This window comes from Petaurus breviceps, unplaced genomic scaffold (genome assembly GCF_028583685.1).
Source record: "Petaurus breviceps papuanus isolate PSGF00001 unplaced genomic scaffold, PetGlider_PUasm1.0 90842, whole genome shotgun sequence".
Lineage (NCBI taxonomy): Eukaryota > Metazoa > Chordata > Mammalia > Diprotodontia > Petauridae > Petaurus > Petaurus breviceps.
The window spans coordinates 476,423-497,745 of NW_027187358.1; the positions used below are offsets into that span (position 1 = coordinate 476,423).

Below are 21,323 nucleotides of genomic sequence, written 5' to 3' on the forward strand. Positions count from 1 at the left end.
GAAAGAAAGAAAGAAAGAAAGAAAGAAAGAAAGAAAGAAAGAAAGAAGGAAAGAAAGAAGGAAAGAAAGAAAGAAAGAAAGAAAGAAAGAAAGAAAGAAGAAAGAAAGCTCTCTGGCCTCCATGCCTTTGTCCAGGCTGTTCCCCATGCCTGCAATTAATCATCTTTCTTGAAACTTCAAACTGATTCCAAAGCTCAGCTCAGGCTGCCCCTTATTCAGCAGTCCTTTTCTGATTTTCCCAATTTTTACCACCTCCTCCCAGCCCTACTACTTTGTTCATGTTTTGCATTTACAAGTTGTCCTCCTCTGCCTCAGTAGAACCTAAGTATCTGAGGGCAGGGCTGTTTAATTTCTGTCTCTGTATTCCCTGTGCCTAGTACAGTATCTGGTACTTAGTAGGTGCTTAATAATGGCTTGTTGAATTGAACTGAAATAAAACAGGGTGTGGACCCAGGAGCCTAGGCTTCTTGCCCCAGTCATAAACCCAGTGGATATATCTCCAATATAATCTCTTTTTAGAAATCATTATGGTTCTTTGAAGAGAATGGTCATATAAACTTTATTTGAAAATTCTGTAAAGTATGACCAAATTTGGGATGAAAATGATTATAGGAGTTAGAATACAGAATGTCACAACTCAGTATGGAATGTATATCCCTATAGAAAAGCTTTAGGAAAACTAGGATCCAAGTCTCTTGGTTCACACAAACCCCTCTCAAGTAGGCTTGGACATAAGTTGTTCCTAATTTTCTTCGCTGAGGTAATTTGTGATTTGGCTGTGGTGAAATCACTTATCTCTTTGGGGTCTCATTTTCCTTCTTCATGAAATGGGGCCAGTCTATCTCCCAAAATTATGAAGATTTAACAAAATTAGGAATTGAAAATATGTTATCTAAAAACAGGATATTATTCCAAGTTGGATGCAAATTTATTTATACTTATTTCACATTGGCATTTAATTCTTTATTGCTAGCCCTAGCTAGTCTATCCTCAATTATACTCATGTAAATTTCAGGCTGACTTTATGTAGTCATGTAGTATTCTCCTGTCCCATTTCCTCCATATAGTACTCAGATATTGATGGGAACTCAGTTTAATATCCATGTACAGAAACATGGAAGAGGGAGGGAAGTAGAAGGGTAATTTAAAGAAAATTATTTGCTATTTTGAATTATCTGAGCAAAGGGATCCCTCCATTAAGGAGGATAATCAATAGATGACTAATGAATATTTTTTTCCCTTCTTCAGCGGTTTTTATGAATCCATCATTCTTTCTCATACTGATTCTTTAGAAAATTGGCTATTAAAACAAATTTTTTATTTTCTTATTTTCTTCAAGGTATCGCCCAGAGATGCACAGCTATCAAGTATCACTTTTCTCAGCCAATTCGTTTGCGAAACATTCCATTTAATTTAACCAAGACAATCCAGCAAGATGAATGGCACCTGCTTCGTAAGTATCTACCCCAAGGAAGGTGTCCAAGAGAAAGTGGAGACTTCCTGCATGAGAGCTTGTTCTTACCAGAGCCCAAGCTGGATTCCACCTAGAAACAACACCCGAGTAGGTGCTGGCATTGAGGTGGTGTAGTGTGTGTCTGCCCTTGGGACCCAATCATATATAGTAAGAAGCTGATGAAACTAATTCAGTGTAAAGGGGATTTGACTTGTTTACCAGTTGAGCCTGTACATATGTGTGTATACATGTGTGTGTGTATGAAGAGAGACACAGACAGCGACAGAGAGAGAGGGAGGAAAAAGAGTGAGAGAGAGGAGAGGGAGAAAGAGAAAGAGACAGAGAAACAGGGGGAAAGAGAGATGGGGGAGGGAGAGAGAGAGAGACAGACACAGACACAGAGATAGAGAGAGAGAGATAGAGAGAGAGAGAGAGAGAGAGAGAGAGAGAGAGAGAGAGAGAGAGAGAGAGAGACACATGCTTGTCCCCAAGTGCAAGGTAATGTTTAATTCCATTGTTGGGGTTTTGTTTCTTTGCTTTGTTTTTTACAAACTGAGTTTGAGGCATTGAGTGAGAAGAAATAATCACCCCAGTCTAATCCAGTAGTTACTCATGCTTTTTATTTTGCTTGTACAATTTCCTCCCCATCTCCTCTCTCTCTCAGGTCTTTGTACATCTGCTCTAATATCCCTGTGAACGTTATGTTGGTAATTTTCTTGGGAGGAGCTGTAGGTACCAGCATGTCTCTAAGGCAGCAATTATCTTTTTCCTCATCAGGAAAACACATTAGAACACCAGAAATAATCCCATCCCACTCAGGAAGCTGAATGAGGTAGAAAATCCTCCATGATGACAGCTATCAGGTAGCAGTAGTAGATGAGATGACTTTTTAAGAAAATATTTAAAGCAAACACAAGACTTACACAGTTTACTAATGAACACAACTACAGGGACAAATCTTCTTTGTTGTTGTTAGTAAACATTTATTAAAGTCGGACTGTGTGCCAGACACTGGGCTAAACCCTGAGGAAAACAAAGAAAGGAAAAGCTATTGTATAAAAACAAATCATATGGAAATCCTGAATCAGATCAGTGCTGAGGAATAGCTTTGTGTTTTTTTCCCTGCCACTCCAATGGGCTGAACCCAAACTCAAATCAGAATATTGAGTTGTCTTACACTCATGCATATTGTACCTAAAATCCACAGTCATTAGGAATTCGAAGTCACCAGAACAAGAATAAAATGTGGTCTGCTTCTTAATGGTGAGACTTCCTGAAAATTCCTTGTGATGGCCAACTTTTAATCATTTTTCTCAGCAAATCCAAAGTGAATACTTATTTAAGTTGTTCTCATGTCTTAATTATTTAGGAGCAGATTTATGAGTTACTTTGACAATTTTATCATTGAATCATACAGATACCAAATATGATTCTGCAAGAGCTAGACTGAGACAGGATCCTGAGGAGGAAGTTACCTACTAATTTTGCGATCTTCCCCTTTAGCACAATGTGACTTTCTTGGAGTGTTGCTGTTGTTAGTCAGTCCTTTAGTCATGTCTGACCCTGTAGGGGGTTTTCTTGGCAAAGACACTGAAGTGATTCGCCATTTCTTTCTCCAGCTCATTTTACAAGTGAGGAAACTGAGGCAAACACTTTAAATGACTTGCCCAGGATCACGCAGCTAGTGTCTGAGTTTAGATTTGAACTCAGGTCTTCCTAACTCCAGGTCCAGAGCTCTAGCCATTGAACCACTTAGCTGCCTACATTCTTAGACTATTTTCCTGTAACTATGTAGATTGAGAATTTTTTTTTCCCATTGAAAAAAGGTTTTAGGAAAGCTCTTTCCTTAAAGGATGAATCTCTCTCCTTTGAGGATGCCATCTGGGATAGTGCTGACCAACTTTATAGCATAAATTGAGGCTTTTGTATTAGCAACCTTGATGTGAAAGGCAGCATAGCCTAGGAAGTAGATAGAGAAGTCAGACACTCCTCTGATTCCTACTGACTTTGTGACCTTGGGTCAATCAGTTTAATCTTTTAGTGCAGAAAATTACTGGCATGCATTCACTATGTCTATATTTACTATTCTGACAGACAACTCTCTAAGGTTCTAAGGTGCAAAATACTTGCCAGTCTATAGTACTAGAATTTACTCACTGGGAGTTATTGCATTAAGTAAACCACAATTTTGGATTGAAGAATGTTTCAGGTTAACCCACTCTTCCTTCAAGCCTAGTTTTCCGTGGGACTTCTCTTTTGTCTTGACCTATGCATCTGGGGCCATCTCCAGTTGTCCTGATCTATATCTTGCCATTGGACCCAGATGACCCATAGGAGAGAGTGAGGCCGATGACTTTGCATAGCCCTGTCTCACTTGAATCCAATTCACTTGCAAATCAAGGCATCATCTTCCTGTTGTCATTGGTCTTCTTCAAGTAGGATGGATGAACAACAACAATAAAATGGCCTGTGTAGTCAAGAGAGCCTGTGGTTATTCATCCACCTTCTATTCTCCTCTGTACATCTGTTTATTCTCCGTCTTCTGCTCTTTTGAAGTACTCAGAACAGGGTCTTCCCAACCTCCCCTTGTCCCAGGGCCTACACTCCTAAAGTCGTCCCCTAGGGAATCAATGATATAACCCCCTTCAATATCCATATTAAGCTCTTTCTTATTTCATTTCTGTAGCTGACAGTTGCATTAACAACTCTGTTCTCCTTTTCTGGCACTAGACTTACGAAGAATCACAGCGGGCTTCCTGGGAATGGCTGCAGCCGTGCTCCTCTGTGGCTGCATTGTGGCCACTGTCAGTTTCTTTTGGGAGGAAAGTCTTACCCAGCATGTTGCAGGACTGCTCTTCCTTATGACAGGTATGGTGAAAATATCCTCTCTCCCCTACCCATGAAAGGTGAACCATAGATTCTTTTTGATTCTTCCAGCAGTAACTGTCTAAGCAATGACCTTTGTTTTGGGGGTTTCCCAATTATAGCTGTTGGATTAAAAGATAGTAAGAGATGTCTGTCATCAAGCAAAGAAAACCAAAAGGCCAGAAAATAAATCCTATTCTTTTCCTTTATGATTAGAGTGGTAAGTTTGACCAAATGGTTAGAAGATGCTGCTAACCATGCTGGAAATGTAAGGTATTTGGATTGTTCTGGTCCATCCCCACATATGATACCCAGCCCTATCCTATACTCTTACAAATATGTGCCTTTCATCGTTAAAGGAAACCAAGGCAGAAACTGTAGCTAGAGCTGCACAGGTCACCCACATTAATGGAAAATCCATTCAAAGCCCCATGTCTTACTGAGAGTGCATTATTACCATCATCATGCTTTATACAGAATAATGCATTTTAAAAAATAATTAATATTACTTTAAATTTAAAATAATTAATAATACTTTACTTTTGTCTAATACTTTTCAGTAATTAAGTTCTTTCACATAATTTATTTCACCTGTCCCTTACCATAGTTCTATACATTACTAGGTAAAGAAGGTTTCATCCTTAGAAGAGGGAATTTGACCAGATTTGACCAGATTAAATGACTTCTTTGACAATTGGCCAAGACTAAACTTGAATTTAGATTTTAAGTTCTGTCCATTGTACCCTTGATACTTACTGTCTTTTATCACTGGACACAATTATTCTTGTACTTGAATACAGAGAATACTATTGAGATATAGAACAATCCTCAATTATTTGCATTTGTACATAGAGGTATTAGAATGAATAATGTCAAATGATAGAGTCTCCTTGGGCATTTTTTCCCCACTGATAAAGCAGTATATGAGTTTGGGATTAGATCAGATTGTCATAAAGGCAGAGAACATGGAGTTAATTTCTGTAGAGTCCAGAGAATTCTCACATCTTTGTGTGTCCCTCTGGATTTTCGATGACTCATTTTTGTTCCTTGTCTTACATCACAGGGAAGAGAAATTCATCTTCTTTGGCTAATCCAGGGAAGGCAGTTTGGTATGAAAGGAGAAGGGTCTGGCTAGCTCATCTGCTTCTTTATTCCCAACTCCTCCCCACTTTTACAGGCTACAAACTGGCTTCTGCCATTGCTAGGTGACCAAAATGGTCTGGTCTGACATTAGTGAAGGATAGTGTGCTTTCCTTTACAGCCTTTCGTGTAATGGTTGATGCATTAATGAAACACTTTTAGTGAATAGGCCAATTAATAGTTCCATAAAATATACCAAACATCAGAACTTAATTACCTTTGCCACAGACATGTAATCATTTAGAATAAGCTTGTTTCAACTTCCCTAGAGTTCCATTATTTAAACTGCTTGTACTGTGGTGTGTGTGTGTGTGTGTGTGTGTGTGTGTGTGTGTGTGTGATATTTTCCTCCAAACAAAGCCAGGGAATGGAATTTCTCACATAGTTTATAGTGTGCTACAGAACCCCCAGGTCATTTAATAACAAGTCTTCAGTTGTTAAGGAGTAACCCAGAGTCTTTCTTAGCTAAAAGCTTCTTGGTCACCCTTGGCTGCCCCAGGCCAGGAGCTAATCTGCAGCTGAGCTGTTCCAAGTCTCAAGGGCTGACAGTAGTCATGACTAACACAGAGATGGCTCTTCCATCATTGGAATGGTGCTGCAGCCAAAGTGGTATTTAGAAAGGCTTCATAACCATCTTCTCTGCTCCTGTCTCTACCTTCCCCCTGAAAAAGTACCACAGTAGCAGGCACTCTGCAGCACCAGGGAGTTCACATGAAAGGTGGCACCCACATAGAAATAGCTTGAACCAACTTCACAAGGAAAGGAGGAAAACAGCTGGTAACAGAATAGTTTCAGCGAGTGGCCCCCATGCCCACAATGGGCAGCAGCTGGGGTGAGGGAATGATATCTATCATCCCACCAAAGGCCTCCCCAGACCTTCTATGCCATTTGAAACAAAGAGTCAGTATGATGCCAATGGGAGATTGCCTGTTTTCTACAGGACCAGTAAAATGAAGGTTTTTTTTTTTTTTTTTTTGCTTTTTGGAGGGTTGTTGGTGTTAAGTGACTTGCCCAAAATCACATGGCTAGTAAGTGTATCAAGTGTCTGAGGCAGCATTTGAACTAAGGTCCTCCTGACTCCAGGGCTGGTGCCCCATTCACTGTACCACATAGCCACCCCAATGAAGGTATTTTTTAAGTGATCAGGTAAGTGGGTTGGAATACAGAGCAGGGAAGTAGGAATGAAGAATAAGGAAGTAAGAAAGTTAACCCTGTTCCAGCTTTATTTTGTTTTTTGTTTCCTAGTATCAGTGCTGAGATACATTGATAACAAAGGGGTAAGCATAAGGAAGCTAGTGTTTTAGCTCCCAGGGTTTGGATGAGGGGGAAGAGGATTTGGATTATGGAATTTGTCAAGCAGGTTACTTCCCAGGACTTTCACTTCAAATTCATTGTTTGAGAGCAGGTGGGAACTTCAGCAACCCAGATCCAAATGGATTCTGTGCCCCTGGTGTTCTTAAGTGTAAGAAAAAAGATAGCATCAATTTCTTCATCTGTAAAATGGGTATAATAATAGTACCTACATCTAGGGTCTGGCATGAGGAACAAATGAGATGATAGTGTTTGTGAATGCTTTGCAAACATTAAACTACTATAGAAATGCTAGCTACTGTTATATCCAGTTTTCCTCTTATGTAGGATTATAGATTTAGATCTAGAAAGGATCATTTAACCCATCTAATTAAGTCCTCTTATTTTAAAGATGAGTAAGCTGACTTCCAAGGAAGATGTAACTTGGAAAAAAAATCACAGAAGCCATTTCAGGGGCAAGATTCTAAATCCAGGACTTCTGACTAAAGCTAGTCCTTTTCCCCATTTCATGGACCATCCTCCCTATATTTGAGTTAATACTCAAAAAAAAAGAAAGAAAAAAAGAGAGAGAAACTGAAATCTTGCTGGATGAAGAAGCCCCTACCTGTGCTTTCTGAGAAGCAGAAAAACAAGAATCAGAGAAATGATGGTGCTGGCAATCACCACCCACCATAGTACATTTAAAAGAAATCTTTTAATGTGGTTAATGAATGGATAATCTAAAACCTTTGGCAGCAGTAAAATCAGCCAAAGCACCATAGAAACCAGGAGTTCTCTGAGTATCTCAGGAGAAAGTAGGGCAGACTGATTTAGTTTTAAATAAAAGTTAGTCGGAAACTCAGCAAAGCTCAAGAAACCAGATGTGTAGTTGAATGTTAGGAGGGCCAGGTCAGTATCTTTCCCTTTCGAGCACAGCTCCTCCTCTGTTTTTTAAAATCATAAAATAGTAAATGCTAAATAAACACTAAATAGTAACTGTTTTTCTTTTGTCCAGCAATCCTGAGGGTCTTCCCCTCCCAGTTAGATTTTTTTTTATTAAAGGGATCATCCCTTCAGTAACTACTTACCTCACTCTAACTGAACACCTGCAAAGGCCTTAACCTAAAAGTGCCAGGGTCTCCCATTGCATCCTGGGCCATGCACAGTCATCCTGATGAGTATCTGATCACTGGACCCAGATGGCTCTGGAGGAGAAAGTGAGGCTGGTGGCCTTGCATAGCCTTTCCTTGGTGAGTTTTTATCTTATTTTCCCTAGAACCAGCCCACTGCCACTGTGGGTTTTCCAGTCTTTTTCAGACTTGCTGTTCATTTTCAAATTTAGCCACCTGCATGCTATCCATATTCCTTGTCCCCCTCCCATTGGATCTCAGTCTGCCCCACCATGGACCCTGGGCTTTGAGAGTTGAGTTTTCATGAAGCCAGGGCACCACACTCCTTCTCAGGGCTTTTCCAACCATGATGCAGTATGTAAATAAATCATACCCCTCCTTCTGATACCCCTTTATATGTTATCTCCATCCTCCCCCCCCATACCAAAGTATGCAAACATCTTGAAGGTAGGGAATGTCTAGTTTGCTTGTATTTACATTCTAAGCACTTAGCACAGTGCCTAACATACATCAAGAACTTAATAAAATGTTCATTCATTTCAATACATAATTTGGCAAACCCAACAGAGATATGGGTTACTGTTCTTCCAAAGGTTAAGCGCTCCTCTTCTTTGGCCACCCATCTTACCACAGGTGAGATTTTCCACTGCCCAGCTGGATCCTTTCCTCACAATCTGGTCCCTAAGGACCACTTTCAAAACCTGACTTACTGAGATAATTCCACTCATGGGAGAAAATAATATACACATTCATCACATTCAGTATACATATTTAATGTTGACTGTATACATTTAGTAATGGAATATATGAGTGAAATGGGGTGGGGTAGGGAGATCCATTTGACTCAAGCAAAAAAGTTAAGTAAAGGAATGTCACCAGCAGCCTGAATCAACCTGACACCCACAAATCATGAATGCTAAACTTAGCTATTTTTAGATAGAGGGTCTTGATTTTCATCCCGTTATCTGTTTATTAGCAGACTCTTCAGTGGAAGAATGTCAGTGTTATGTCAGTATGCTATGTTAAAATGGAAAGGCTTTTTTATGTGTGTCAGATTTTTATTCTTCTGTCTTATTCTTTACAGACAGCTCCTAATTACTCACATACGGAGTAGGTAGTCTGCAGAGTGTCTGTGCACACGTGGGAACATTCCCCAGGCTCTCCTCTTCCTTCCTTTCTCCAGCTGCCCATTTCACTCCCAGGGAGGATTCCCATTGAGCAGACTTCTTTCTCTTTCCCCTCACAGCAGGATGTCCAATGTCTATGGCCACTTTGGAGGGGTACAGTGAGGAAACTCAGCTGTGCTACTGTGACCCTTTCCAGTGGGCAAAGGGACTGAGAGAGAGGAAATGGAAAGAAACTAATTAGTATCTGATAGAATTCCTTTCTCTCATATATCTGTAGGAAGCAGAATCTATAATATTTAAAAAATATCACCTGTAACATCTTGCTAGGAAATTATTATGGCAGCAAGTCATTAGCATAAACCACGCCCTAGTCTAGTTTATTCATTCATTCATGCTTGCATACATGAAACAAGTGCTTATTTAGGACTTAGGGCATGTTACTCTGATAGGTAGCAGAGGTACAAAGGAAATTTCATCCCTGCCCTCAAAGAACTTACTAAGGAAAATAGCACATATACATATATGTTATTATAAAAAATAACAGTTTTTTTTGGGGGGGGGGAATAGACAAGCAGTTTAAATCCTTCCCTTCCTTCCTTCCTTCCTTCCTTCCTTTCTTCCTTCCTTCCTTCCTTCTTTCCTTCCTTCCTTCCTTCCTCCCTCCCTCCCCCCCTCCTTCCTTCCTTCCTTCCTTCCTTCCTTCCTTCCTTCCTTCCTTCCTATTTGCCAGACATTGTATAAAGTGCCTTGCAAATATCATCTCATGGATCGGCTAGGTGGCGCAGTGAGTAGAGCACCGGCCTTGGAGTCAGGAGGACCTGAGTTCAAATCGACCTCATACACAACATACAAACTAGCCCTGTGACCTTGGGCAAGTCACTTAACCCCAATTGCCCTCCCCCCCCCAAATCCCCCAAAACAAATATCATCTCATTTAATCCTTAAAACCACCCTAGGAAAGAGGTGCTATTATTAACCTCATTTTGTAGTTGAGGAAACTGAGGCAAGTAGTGGTTCTGTGTTTTGCTTAGGATCACACAGCTAGGAAGTGTCTGGGGCCACATTTCAACTAAGGTTTTTCTGACTCATCACCTGGCATTCTATTCACTGTGCAACCTAGAGGCCACAAGGGCATGTAATGTAATGCCAAGGAAAGGCAACTTCCCAGGTTCAAAATACCAGCATAGGTGCTCTCTATTTTATTCAGTAACAAACCCAGAACAGAGAAGATCAAAACATGACATCATTCAAAATACAGCATTTACTAAGTGTGATTAAATCATCTCCAAGGCCTACCCCACCCCAGGACTTTCCAATCATTCAATCAATTACAAAGTCTCTGTTCCAAATACTTCTCCACCCCTAGGCTATACCTTAATTAAGTCCACCACAAAGCCCCTCTTCTCAAATGGAGATTAGTTTCCAAACATAAGTAAAATACATTCATTTGCTCAACCATAGAACACAAAAAGGTCAAAAGTTCCCCACCCCTGGATCACAATTGAATCTACCCCAGAGTTACATCAAGTTTAAACACAGCACTTAATACCCAAATGGAGGTCTTTTCTTCATCTTGACACGAGGCAAGTTCTCAGCAATCTTAGTTCCTGGAGAGACAAAGCTTAGCAAGGCCATAAGATACATTGCCAGTCCCTTCATGAATTTATCCTCTGTCTGTAGAACAGTCCTAGAACCCCTGAACACATTAGCAAAGCCCTCTCCCAGGATTTCTGTAAACATACAACAAGAAAATCCTTCTTCAGGGCTTCTGAACCAACAGAAAGGCTCCCAGACCCCTGCAACAACAGCACTGTCCTTCACCAGTGGACAGTATTCATTCTGTCTGCCGGACAGTCTCCAGACCCCTGCAACAACAGTACTGTCCCTCACCAGTGGACAGTATTCACTCTCAGTACTGTCCCTCACCAGTGGACAGTATTCACTCTCTGTCTGCAGGACAGTCTCAGGCCTTCTTAACCAAATGCCAGGTTCCAGGACTTCTTCAACAGGACAGTCTTTCACCAGTGGACAAATCTGGCAAAATAACATCAAAACAGACAGACAAAGTACCAGCAAAACAGCCATGTCTCCTCAGTCCTTGGCAGCTCAGGGGGCAGGTCTCAAAAGTCCAGGGCAATTCAAAGCGGCCACCAGCAATCTCTTAGTCTCTCCCTCTCCATGAGGTGCTGCTTCCAAAAAGGACTTCCGCCTCTCTCTTGTCTCTCCAAATCTACATCACCAGCTCCTCCCACTTCAGGACTTTCTTTTCACATCAACAAGCCCATCCCACAGGTGGGATTAACAAACTCTGGGTTTTAATACAATCAATTTGAAAACCAAGCCAATACAGGGGAATCTTTAATTGCCATTACTATCACAGGGCACTAGCATCAGAAAAGATCTCTAGTAGGAGACACCTCTGGAGCTCAGGGTGGAAGGACTTTAGGGATTACATGAAGAGGGAGGAGGGAGGGGGCAGGGAAGCTCAGGTCTAAGGGCTATTGCCTCTACAGAACCTCAGAGGCAGAAGATGGAATGCTGTGTACCAGGAATAGCAAATAAGCTTCAGTTTGACTATGACCTAGAGGGGGAGGGAAACTAGAAATTAGTCTGAAAAAGAGATTAGGGATTGACTACAAAAGGTTTTAAATGTCAACAAAAAATGTCAACAACATTTGATCTTAGTTTCACCAAATTTTTTTGAGTCACTGTCCTTGCAGTATTAAACTGGCAGCTGTGGGAAGGACCCAGTCAAGGGGGGAGAGGTGGGATGCAAAGAGACTAATTAGGGGGCGGTGGCAAAAGTCCAGGTGAGAGGTGACAAGATCCTAATTTGGGTTGGGGGCAGTTGGAGTGGAGTGGAAAAGGATATGAGAGGTAAGGCAGCTTGAATCTACAGGACTTGGCCGCTGAATGGATATGAGGGATGAGGCAGAAAAGCTGGTTCAAGATTCAGGTTACAAACTTGCAACCTGCAAGAGGGTGGTGTCCTTGATGGAAGTGGGGAAGGTGGGAAGACATGTGCATCTGGAAGGGAAGGTCATTATTTCTGTGTTGGGTATATTGGAGTTTGGGATACCTCTAAGATAGACAGATGACGCCGTCCAATAGGCAGCTGGTGATGTGGGACAAATGCTCAGGACAGAGATGAGCTCCTGGATATGTAGAGTTGGGAGTCCTATATGGAGATGGTAATTGAACCAATAGAAGCCACTGAGATCACTCCAAGAGAGTTGAGATATAGAACAAAAGGGGGCCCTCTGTGAACCTTGGGATACACCCATCCATCAATCAATATGCTTTAAATAAGCATCTGCTATTTGCCAGCCATCGTCCTGGGTACAAGAAATGGAGATATAAAAGACATAAAATGCTGATACTAGAGACAATTTGTCATATGGATGATAATCCAGCAAAAAAGCAGTCAGACAGGTAGGAGAACAGCCAGGAGGGAGAGGTGTTGCAAAGACCCAGGGAGAAAAGGGTATCCACAGGAGAGAGGCAGTCACTTGTGTCCAAAGCTGCAGACAGGTCAAGAAGGATGAAGTCTGAGAAAGACCATCAGATGTAGCAATTAAGAGGTCATTAATAACCTTGGAGAGAGCAGTTTCAGTTGAGTGATGGGGTCCTATGGCACATTAGAACAGGTTGAAAACAATGAGAGGAAAGGAAATGGAGACTGTAAGCACAGATGTCTGACCCTTTCCAAGGGTTTGTGAAAGGGAGGAGAGAGAGAGCATGATAGCCTGAGGGATGTTATGATCAAATGAAGGGTTTTTTTTTTTTTAAGGACAGGGAAGACCTGGGCATGTTTATAGGCAGCAGGAAAGGAGCCTGTGAATAGGGAAAGACCGAAGATGAGCAACAAAGGGTGGGGAGAAGTGATTATAGGGGTAAATTGGTGAATAATACAGAATAAAGGGCACAAGTAGAGAGATTCATCCTACCAAGGAGAAGGGCCATCTGCTTGTCAGAGACTGGAGCAAAGGAGCAAAGATTAAGCAGGGAATTGTATTCGGACACAGATAAAAACAAGCAGCATTTCTAGGAATGGATCATACTTTCCCATAGACAAAATGTTATTACTGAGGGTTGTGTTTCTGACCTATGACTCAGTGTCAAATAAATGATACAGTGATTCTGTGAAATCATAGCTGTAACCCATAGTATATCATGAAAGCAAAGAAACAACACAGACTTTTATAGTAGTTAAAATAATAAAATAAGTCTAGGTCTTATAAAATAATCAGAAATTCACTGTAAACATTGATTATACCAGGGCCCCTGAGAGTGTTATAAACTGTTCATAAAAGTACAGTGCAAAAAACTAAATGCTACTGTATCATAAACTAGACTTATCTGAAATGAATATAATAGCTCTACTAAATATTGAACATTTCACAGAATCATTGAATTTAAGAGTCTAAAAAGACCCTGGTGGCCATCTAGTCCAACACATACCACAAACAGGATTTTCTTTGCAATGTACCAAGCTACCTAGATGGTGTAGCAAAAATAGTGTGGGGACCTAGAGTCAGGAAGACCAGAGTTCAAATATGACATCAGTTCCCTCTCATATGACCCAGGGCAATTCACTTAACCTCAGTCAACCTCAGTTTCCTCTTCTGTAAATCGGGGATAATAACAACACCTACCTCAGGGTTGTTGTGAGACTCAAATGAGATTTTTGTAATGTTTTTGGCTAACCTTAAACCACCATATAAATGCTAACTCTTTTTCCTCCTTCTCCTCTTCCTCCTCCTCCTCCTTCTGACTTCATAATGAGGATGGATTTGAGCTGGGTCACAAAATATGAGTAGAGTGTATATTGTTAGAAAGAAGGGAATGCAGGGGAAGGACTTTGTGAGTGGGCACAGCTGGCCTCTACTTGACGGCAAACCAAATCAATGAATATTCATTAAGTGTTTATTGCATTCCAGACACTGTACTAAGTTTTAAAAATACAAATCCACGCAAAAGGAAAAGCAGTCCCTGCCCTCAAGGAGCTTACATTTTAATGGGAGGGATCTGGAGGGAAAAGGCATCTAGGGGGCAAGATGGAGAAAGTAGACATGTAAATAGATAGAGGAGGAGACTGAACTCAAAAACTATTTGTTGTTGTTCTGTCATATCTGACTTTTTGTGACCCTGTTTGGGTCCTTTTCTTGGCAAAGACACACACAGGAGTGGTCTGACATTTCCTTCTCCAGTGGATTAAGGCAAACAGAGCTTAAGTGATTTGCCCAATGACACACAGCTAGTGAGTATCTGAGACCAGATTTGAACTCAGATCTTCCTGACTCCAGGCCCAGCACTCTATTCACTGATCCACCTAGGTGCTTCCCAAACAATTTATACAAAGTCATACTATGACATCTGAGTGAGAAAATGCATGCAAATAATTTTGCAAATCTTAAAGCATTAGTTAAATGCTAGTTATTATTTTTTTAAAGAAATGAAGAGATAGTATCCCATTGTGTCTGAGATATGATATAGCATTTCTAATTTAGCTGAATTATCCTGAAAAAACACATTAAATTTTGGTAAAATGTCCTTTCCCAAGCCTCAGTTTCCAGAAGATGCTTAAAGGCCTAGGCTTAATATAAGCTTTGAAAATATTATATTTTTGTGTTTGTGAAATGTTTTTGTTTATTCTTCTGTGTATAATTGACTACAAAGAACAGTTCTTTTCTTTGAACCGGTCATAGCTTTATTATATCCTACTTGTTAATACCCTGGAGATCAATTTTTCAAACTACTTTATTGTTCCATTACTAGCATTCATTAAAAGGTCCTTGTAAACATACAGTGTTTTGTTTTGGTTTAGCTTAAATGGTCATATAGGAATAAGAATGCTTTTCACGGTGTTTAAAAGAAAGAAAAGGAAAATTCCTTTTTGAAGATATTTCCTTAAGAAAAATATTTTAATTCTGATCTTTCCCCTCCCTGAGTTGCTCAAAGTAACATGTTTATTTTTGTAGTCTAGAATAAGAAGGAGGAAACTAATGCTTTGCTAACTCTCTTCCTCTGCCTTCCACCCCCCAAAAGTACAGAAAATATCAAAGGATCTCAGCACTTCTTTTCAACATTTTAGATCTTTTATTTTTCTACATGTGCATTGGGGGGAAAGGTGCCTCGGGAATGTGTGATAACTTAGTTTGATGGGGAATATGAGTCAACATCTAACAGATCACCTTTAATGATTTATTTTTAAATTTCCTTAAAATTGCTACCTCTTCTGAGGTCTTTGGAAAATTACTCTGATCCCCAAAGCTCTCAAATAATGAGTCTCTTCTTTAACCTTACACCTTCTCCTCCCAGTTTCCAAGTCCTTCTCACTATCTCTTTTAGTAATGGTATATCCCTAAAGAGCCCAAAGCAACTCTCAAACTAATGGCACCTTTATCTCATACGAGCATTAAACAAAACAACAGCAACGACAACAGACCAACAAAATGAAATCATGAAGAGACCTAGCTTTCTTCGAGTCCTAAAGTCAGTGGGAAAACAAGGAATGGAATCTGGAAATTCTGATGTGCAGCCTAATGGGCCAGGTTGGGTTTCCATGACCTCCTTTCTCCCTCCCTGCACTTTCTTTTTTAGTTAAGCACCTGGGCCTCATTGTCATCCTATGCCAATCAAAAGTGAGAATCCTCAGAAGGTCATTGCTATGTAATGGAAACATTCATATCACTGGGGCCTAGTTATACTTGCTAAAAATCTTCAGCTCTCAGCTGGTTGTTTAGCCTCTGAGCATTGGGGCTTACCATTTTATCCCAGACCTGATTTTTAATGGCCAGGCTGTTTGAGATAATTACAAATGTATGTGTTGGTAGAAAATGGATGCTAAAAGCCAATGGGTTTAATTTGGACTGTGGCCACTCTGATCATGTCTCTTAATTTGTTGGCATTCTGAATGGGTTCAAAAATATAATCTCTATTGCACTCATCTTTCAACTCCTCAAAGTGTCTGGGAAGAACGAATGGATTCAAATAATTATTAAATGATGCAAATACCTATGGAAATTCATTGGAAACATGAGCTACAAAAAACAGTATGTTATCTAGATAAGTAAGAATCATTAAGGGGGTAATATAGTTTGAATGCTGCTTAAGAATAATAGTAACAACAATTAGCATTTATACGTCACTTTAAGGTTTGTAAAGCACTTGATCCTCTAACAACCTGGGAGATGGGTGCTAGTAGTATCTCAGTGAAACGATTAAAGCCAAGAAAGGTTAGGTGGTTTGCTCAGGATCATACAAGTCATAATTATGTAAGGTAGGATTAGAAGTCACATCTTCCTGACTCACTTGCTATGCCTCCTAAGAAAGAAACAATGTCTCTTCCACTAAAGTTACAATTGTTACCCTGTTATCATAGAATCTTAAAACTATTGAACTAGAAACAATCCTAGATTTCGTCTAATTATTATTAATAAATAATAATGATAGTAACTAGCATTTATATATCATTTTAGAGTTCGTCAAGTGTTTTATATACATTATCTCATTTAAGTCTCAACAATTCTGTGAGGAGGTAACTACCACATGTTCTACTTGCATCTCCATTTTACAGAGGAGGAAACTGAGGCTAAGTGAGTTAAAATGAAGTACCCAATATCATACAGCTAATAAGTGTCAAAAACAGGATTGGGACCCCAAGTCTTTTGGATTCCAAATCTAGCTCTCTTCTCACTAACAGTCCAGCCCCTTATCTTTAGAGATGAGACCCAACCAGTTGTGACTTGCCCCAAACCACGTGAGTCATGGTTGACAAGAATGGAACCCAATCCAGGCTGAAATTAACCTGCCTGCTGCTGAGACTTTAACTGATCTTTGTTCTGTTTGTGTTTGTTTTTTAGGGATATTTTGCACTATTTCTCTGTGCACTTATGCTGCCAGTATCTCCTATGATTTGAACCGGCTCCCAAAATTAATTTATAGCCTGCCTGATGATGTGGACCATGGCTATAGCTGGTCTATGTTTTGTGCTTGGTGCAGTTTGGGCTTTATTGTGGCAGCCGGAGGTCTTTGCACTGCCTACCCATTTGTTAGCCGGACCAAGATCGCACACCTAAAGTCTACCAGGGACTCCACGGTCTGACTGTTCCCGTGCAAATTCAGTGCTCACCAGCCTGTTTTTGGCTCGGAGGACTTCGGAAGAGAGTTGAGTTGAAGCTCAAGTAGGGAATCCAAGCACAAATGGATCCTTTACATTCCAGCATGTCTTCTGCCAGCCAAGAGGGAGGCAAGAGGGATGCTACTGGCCTGCCTGGGCAACTGGCATCAAAGAGAAAGCCCACAGCCATTCTAAGGACATGAATACTGTGGAATCAAGTGCTTTAAAGAATTATGTATGCAGTTTCTGTAACGTTTGGATGTGTCTCATGGGGGCAGCACCATGGAACGTTCCTTGGGCCAATAAAGGGGAAAAACCTCTTGGGGGGAGAAAAAGTGGATGATTTGCATTGGTTTAAGAAAGTTTGTATATAGCCATTGCCCAAGGGAGTGATTTCTATTTGCAAAATGATTCTTAGCAAAGCAAACCTACTTTGCTGTCATTTATTATATGCTTGCTAAGTTTTAATGCAGCATCTCCCGAATTCAAAGCTGACTGTCCTGATGGTGTCTTGTGTCATCACCAAATATCTATGTATTCTTTGTGGATATTCTTTGTCTAGGGAAGATTCTTGCTTGGTTGGCTTTTATTGAAGTCCCTTCTATGTCTTTTTACTGGACTGAAAACAATGTATTGAAAAACAAAATCGACTATGTAAGAGATAGTAAGTGACTCTATGCAGTATTGTTTGAAGTCATGTCTTGCCATGCAATTTCAGTCTCTTTATGTTAACTGGATTTCAGTATTAAATGACTCCCCTCTTGTTAGTCTGTGTGTATTTTTCTATAGATAGCCTTCTACATACAGTACAATTCAGCATCCCAACTATATAATGGATACAAATGTCAGTGTATCAGCAGAATCTTCACAAGTTTCATTTTAATGGGCTTAGCCATTATTGTTTAATTAAAATAGAAGCATATACCTACTTCACAGAAAACTTCATTCCAGTTACTGACAAAAGTCATACTTCCCATTTACCCTTTAAAAATACATATATATATATATATATATGTATATATATCTTATATTACAAATAAACAACAAACCACCAAACCCATCAAAATTGCTACCCAAATATTCTAGTTGAGGAAGCTGAAGCAAACAGAGGTTAAGTGACTTTCCCAGGGTCAAATGACAAGTCTGAAGATGGGTTTGAACTTAAGTCTTCTTAGCTCCAGGCCCAAATGCTCCACCACTGTGCCACCTTGCTGCCAAGCTTTGTTAGCTGTACAAAAGGGCATAGAGTGTTGATGAATCACCTACAGTGATCCTGGAGAGTCTGTTAAAAAGGAAGCCCTATGATCCTGCCTAATCTCTGTTGTTTACAAGGTACCCACCATTCAAAGATAGTTCAGAGATGGTAATGACAGAAAAAAAAGCAACCTAAAATAAGGAAGGCTATGCCACAATCAGGGCCTTTAATTGAGGCAAGGGGGTTACAATTTGGGACACCACACAGCACATAAATACTGGAGTAGCCTGGAAAGGGCAGAGGGAGTAGGGTCTAAATATGCTTCAGCAGGGAGCAAGTGTCATGGAAGGTACAACCTCTCAAAGCTGTTACATAAGTAGTTTTGCAAAACAATCAAAAGTCCATAGAAAAGGTTGGGGAGACTCTGGGAGTGGTGATTTCTGGTCTGAAGAGCAGGCTCCAGGTAAGAAATGGGGCGATTCCAGAGATATCACAGCATGGGCTCCAACTGGTCCAAACCTGGTCCCACTATGGGGTCAGTTGGGTCAGGGTCAGGTAGCCCTTTGTGATGACTGAATTCAGAGAATGAGAGAGCAGAAGGTACAAAGGTTCGTATACTAAGAAAGATACATATAAAAGCCAAGGTCATCCACTCAGGACTTAAGTGACTGTTGGCAAGGCCTAAGCCATAATAGCCTTCCCAGCCAAAATGAGTTGTGAAATGAATAGCCATCCCCTCAAGGTCACCTGCTTTCCATCTGCTGTCATAGAAACATGATCCAGATGCATGCCAAAACCAGACAGCTGGTCAAGAGGACACGAGAGAACTTGCATCCCTCTTAGAAAGATTTATGTTATTGGTTCAATTATGAATAGGGATTAAAAGGATCACAAAGTGCTATAGTGAACATTTTCTGCAGAAAACTTTTTGGCAAGAATTCTCTCTCACTATCCCCTTCAACATTGTATTTTTTCCTCCTGAATTGCACAAGGTTCTTGTTTTTCTTTTTCTTTCTGTTTTCAGTGTCAAAACTGACAACTGATTGCAGTTGTCAATCTCATTTTCCACTCAGCTCCCAAGAATATGCCATAGGAGTGCTGCTCCCTTCATTGCTTTACCATTTATAAATAAATGTAAAAGTTAGGGGGAATGGAGAGTACCTAAGACACTGTATCCTTGAGGGAGGTCCAACAACCATGGCAAATCAAGGCACAGTAGAAGAAGCTGGATGGAGTGGAGTTAAAGACTCCTAAATAGGATTCTCTGTGTCATCCTCAACTACTCAATTTCCTTCACTTTTTGTGGTTGTTGTTGATTAATTTCAGTTGTGTCCTACTCTTTGTGACCCCATTTGGGGTATTCTTGGCAGAAATAGTAGAATGGTTTGCCATTTCCTTTTCCAGCTCATTTTACATATGAGGCAAACAGGGTTAAGTGACTTGCCTAGGGTCACACAGCTAGTAGGTGTCCGAGGCTAGATTTGAACTCAGGAAGATTAGTCTTCTGGATTCTAGGCCTGCCTTGCTGCACTCTGTAAGGGAATAGAAAGGGAATTAGACTTGTTCTATTTAAGTGCAGACACAGGAACAATGGTTGGAATGTACAAGGACATAAATTCAGGTTTGATAACAGGAAGAACTTCCTAATAACTAGAACTAAAAAAAGAAATGAGCAGCCTTAAGAAATGGTAGGTTCCCCCTTTACTAGAAGTTTTCAAGCAGAACCTTTTGGATTATCACTCTGGAGATACTGTAGAGCAGGATGTCTTAATCTGGGGGGTTGTGAACTTGTTTTTAAAATATTTGGATTACTGTATGTTGACAGAATTGATTTATTTTATGCATTTAAAGACATAATAGATTTTATTCACTTTAAATATAATGTATTTTATTTTATGCATTAAAATCATTCTGAGAAGGGGTCCATAGGCTTCTCCAGAGACTGTCCAAAGGGTCCATAACAAAAAAAGGTCAAGACTTTCTCTCTAGCGAGATTCCTGTGGTAATCATTCTATCTAACCTGGGAGGTCCCTTCCAACCCTGAGACACTACGATCCTTTCCTACTGTTTACATTGCCTATAAAACATAAGAAAGCCGCTGGGGAACGTAAGGAAACATCTGGAGACCTTCTAAACTCCACTGGACAATGGAATTGCCCAGAATAGACAACACTGATTTCCTTGAAACACACAGGAAGGCACCATTATGTGATGAGGCTGAATAGAAAGAGGCTGTTAGTGCTGTGAGCTGACCCCATCAGGATAATTAGAAGGACTATTAACTCAGATTAACCCAGAAATAACTGGTGATGCCCTGTGATCTAAAGACTATGCAGAATTTATTTTCCATCCTAAACACTGCTAGTCCCTGTATGGTTCTGCATTATAATTTGCAGCCCTACTTTTTATGTGCTTTTTAAGGCCTCTGATGAGGACTAGGAAAGCAATGGTTTGGAAATCTTTCTTACAGGCACCTGTTTCAGTTAACAGAAAGCCTGCAAGGTCCCTTTGCATACGTGTTTCTCCAGGGGCTCTATTCTCTGAACGGAAGCAGCCTGTTATTTCCTTCCTTGCTGTATCCACAAAGGGCTGAGCTCAAGGCAACTACTTGATCCTACTATATGCTGTGAATATAGATGTTTGACCCTGTGTCTTTAATGCTATGACCCGAATTTCAGAGATTCTCAAGCACGACTTCAAAGTATACCTGTACATTAACTATACATTTTACTTATAAGGATCTGTCAAGAATAAAGAGTGCAAAAGAAAATTAACTGTATGGGCACTAGAAAAAAAGTTCTTTTCTTATATTTTGTTTCAAAGCAAACAAGCAAACAAGCATTTGTTAACTGTCTACTATGTGTCAGATACTGTACTAAATGCTGGAATGCTAGAGGTGAGAGAAAGAAGACAGGAAAAAAGAGAGAAAGAAAGAGAGACAGAAAGAAGGAAGGAAGGAAGGAAGGAAGGAAGGAAGGAAGGAAGGAAGGAAGGAAGGAAG

The 21,323-nt window shown here is 40.3% G+C and overlaps 2 protein-coding genes across 2 annotated transcripts in view; one reads left to right on the top strand and one right to left on the bottom strand.

Annotated features, from left to right (window-relative positions):
- TMEM178A (transmembrane protein 178A) overlaps positions 1-17,894 on the top strand; it is an 84,861-nt gene extending 66,967 nt beyond the window's left edge. The window contains exons 2-4 of the mRNA XM_069071575.1: positions 1,340-1,453; positions 4,184-4,321; positions 16,871-17,894. Coding sequence (XP_068927676.1) covers positions 1,340-1,453; positions 4,184-4,321; positions 16,871-17,112 — 494 coding nt within the window. The 3' untranslated portion in view covers positions 17,113-17,894. The remainder of the gene's footprint in view (positions 1-1,339; positions 1,454-4,183; positions 4,322-16,870) is intronic.
- Positions 8,635-21,323, bottom strand: part of THUMPD2 (THUMP domain containing 2) — an 82,079-nt gene continuing 69,390 nt past the window's right edge. Inside the window, exon 9 of the mRNA XM_069071573.1 lies at positions 8,635-9,213. Coding sequence (XP_068927674.1) covers positions 9,140-9,213 — 74 coding nt within the window. The 3' untranslated portion in view covers positions 8,635-9,139. The remainder of the gene's footprint in view (positions 9,214-21,323) is intronic.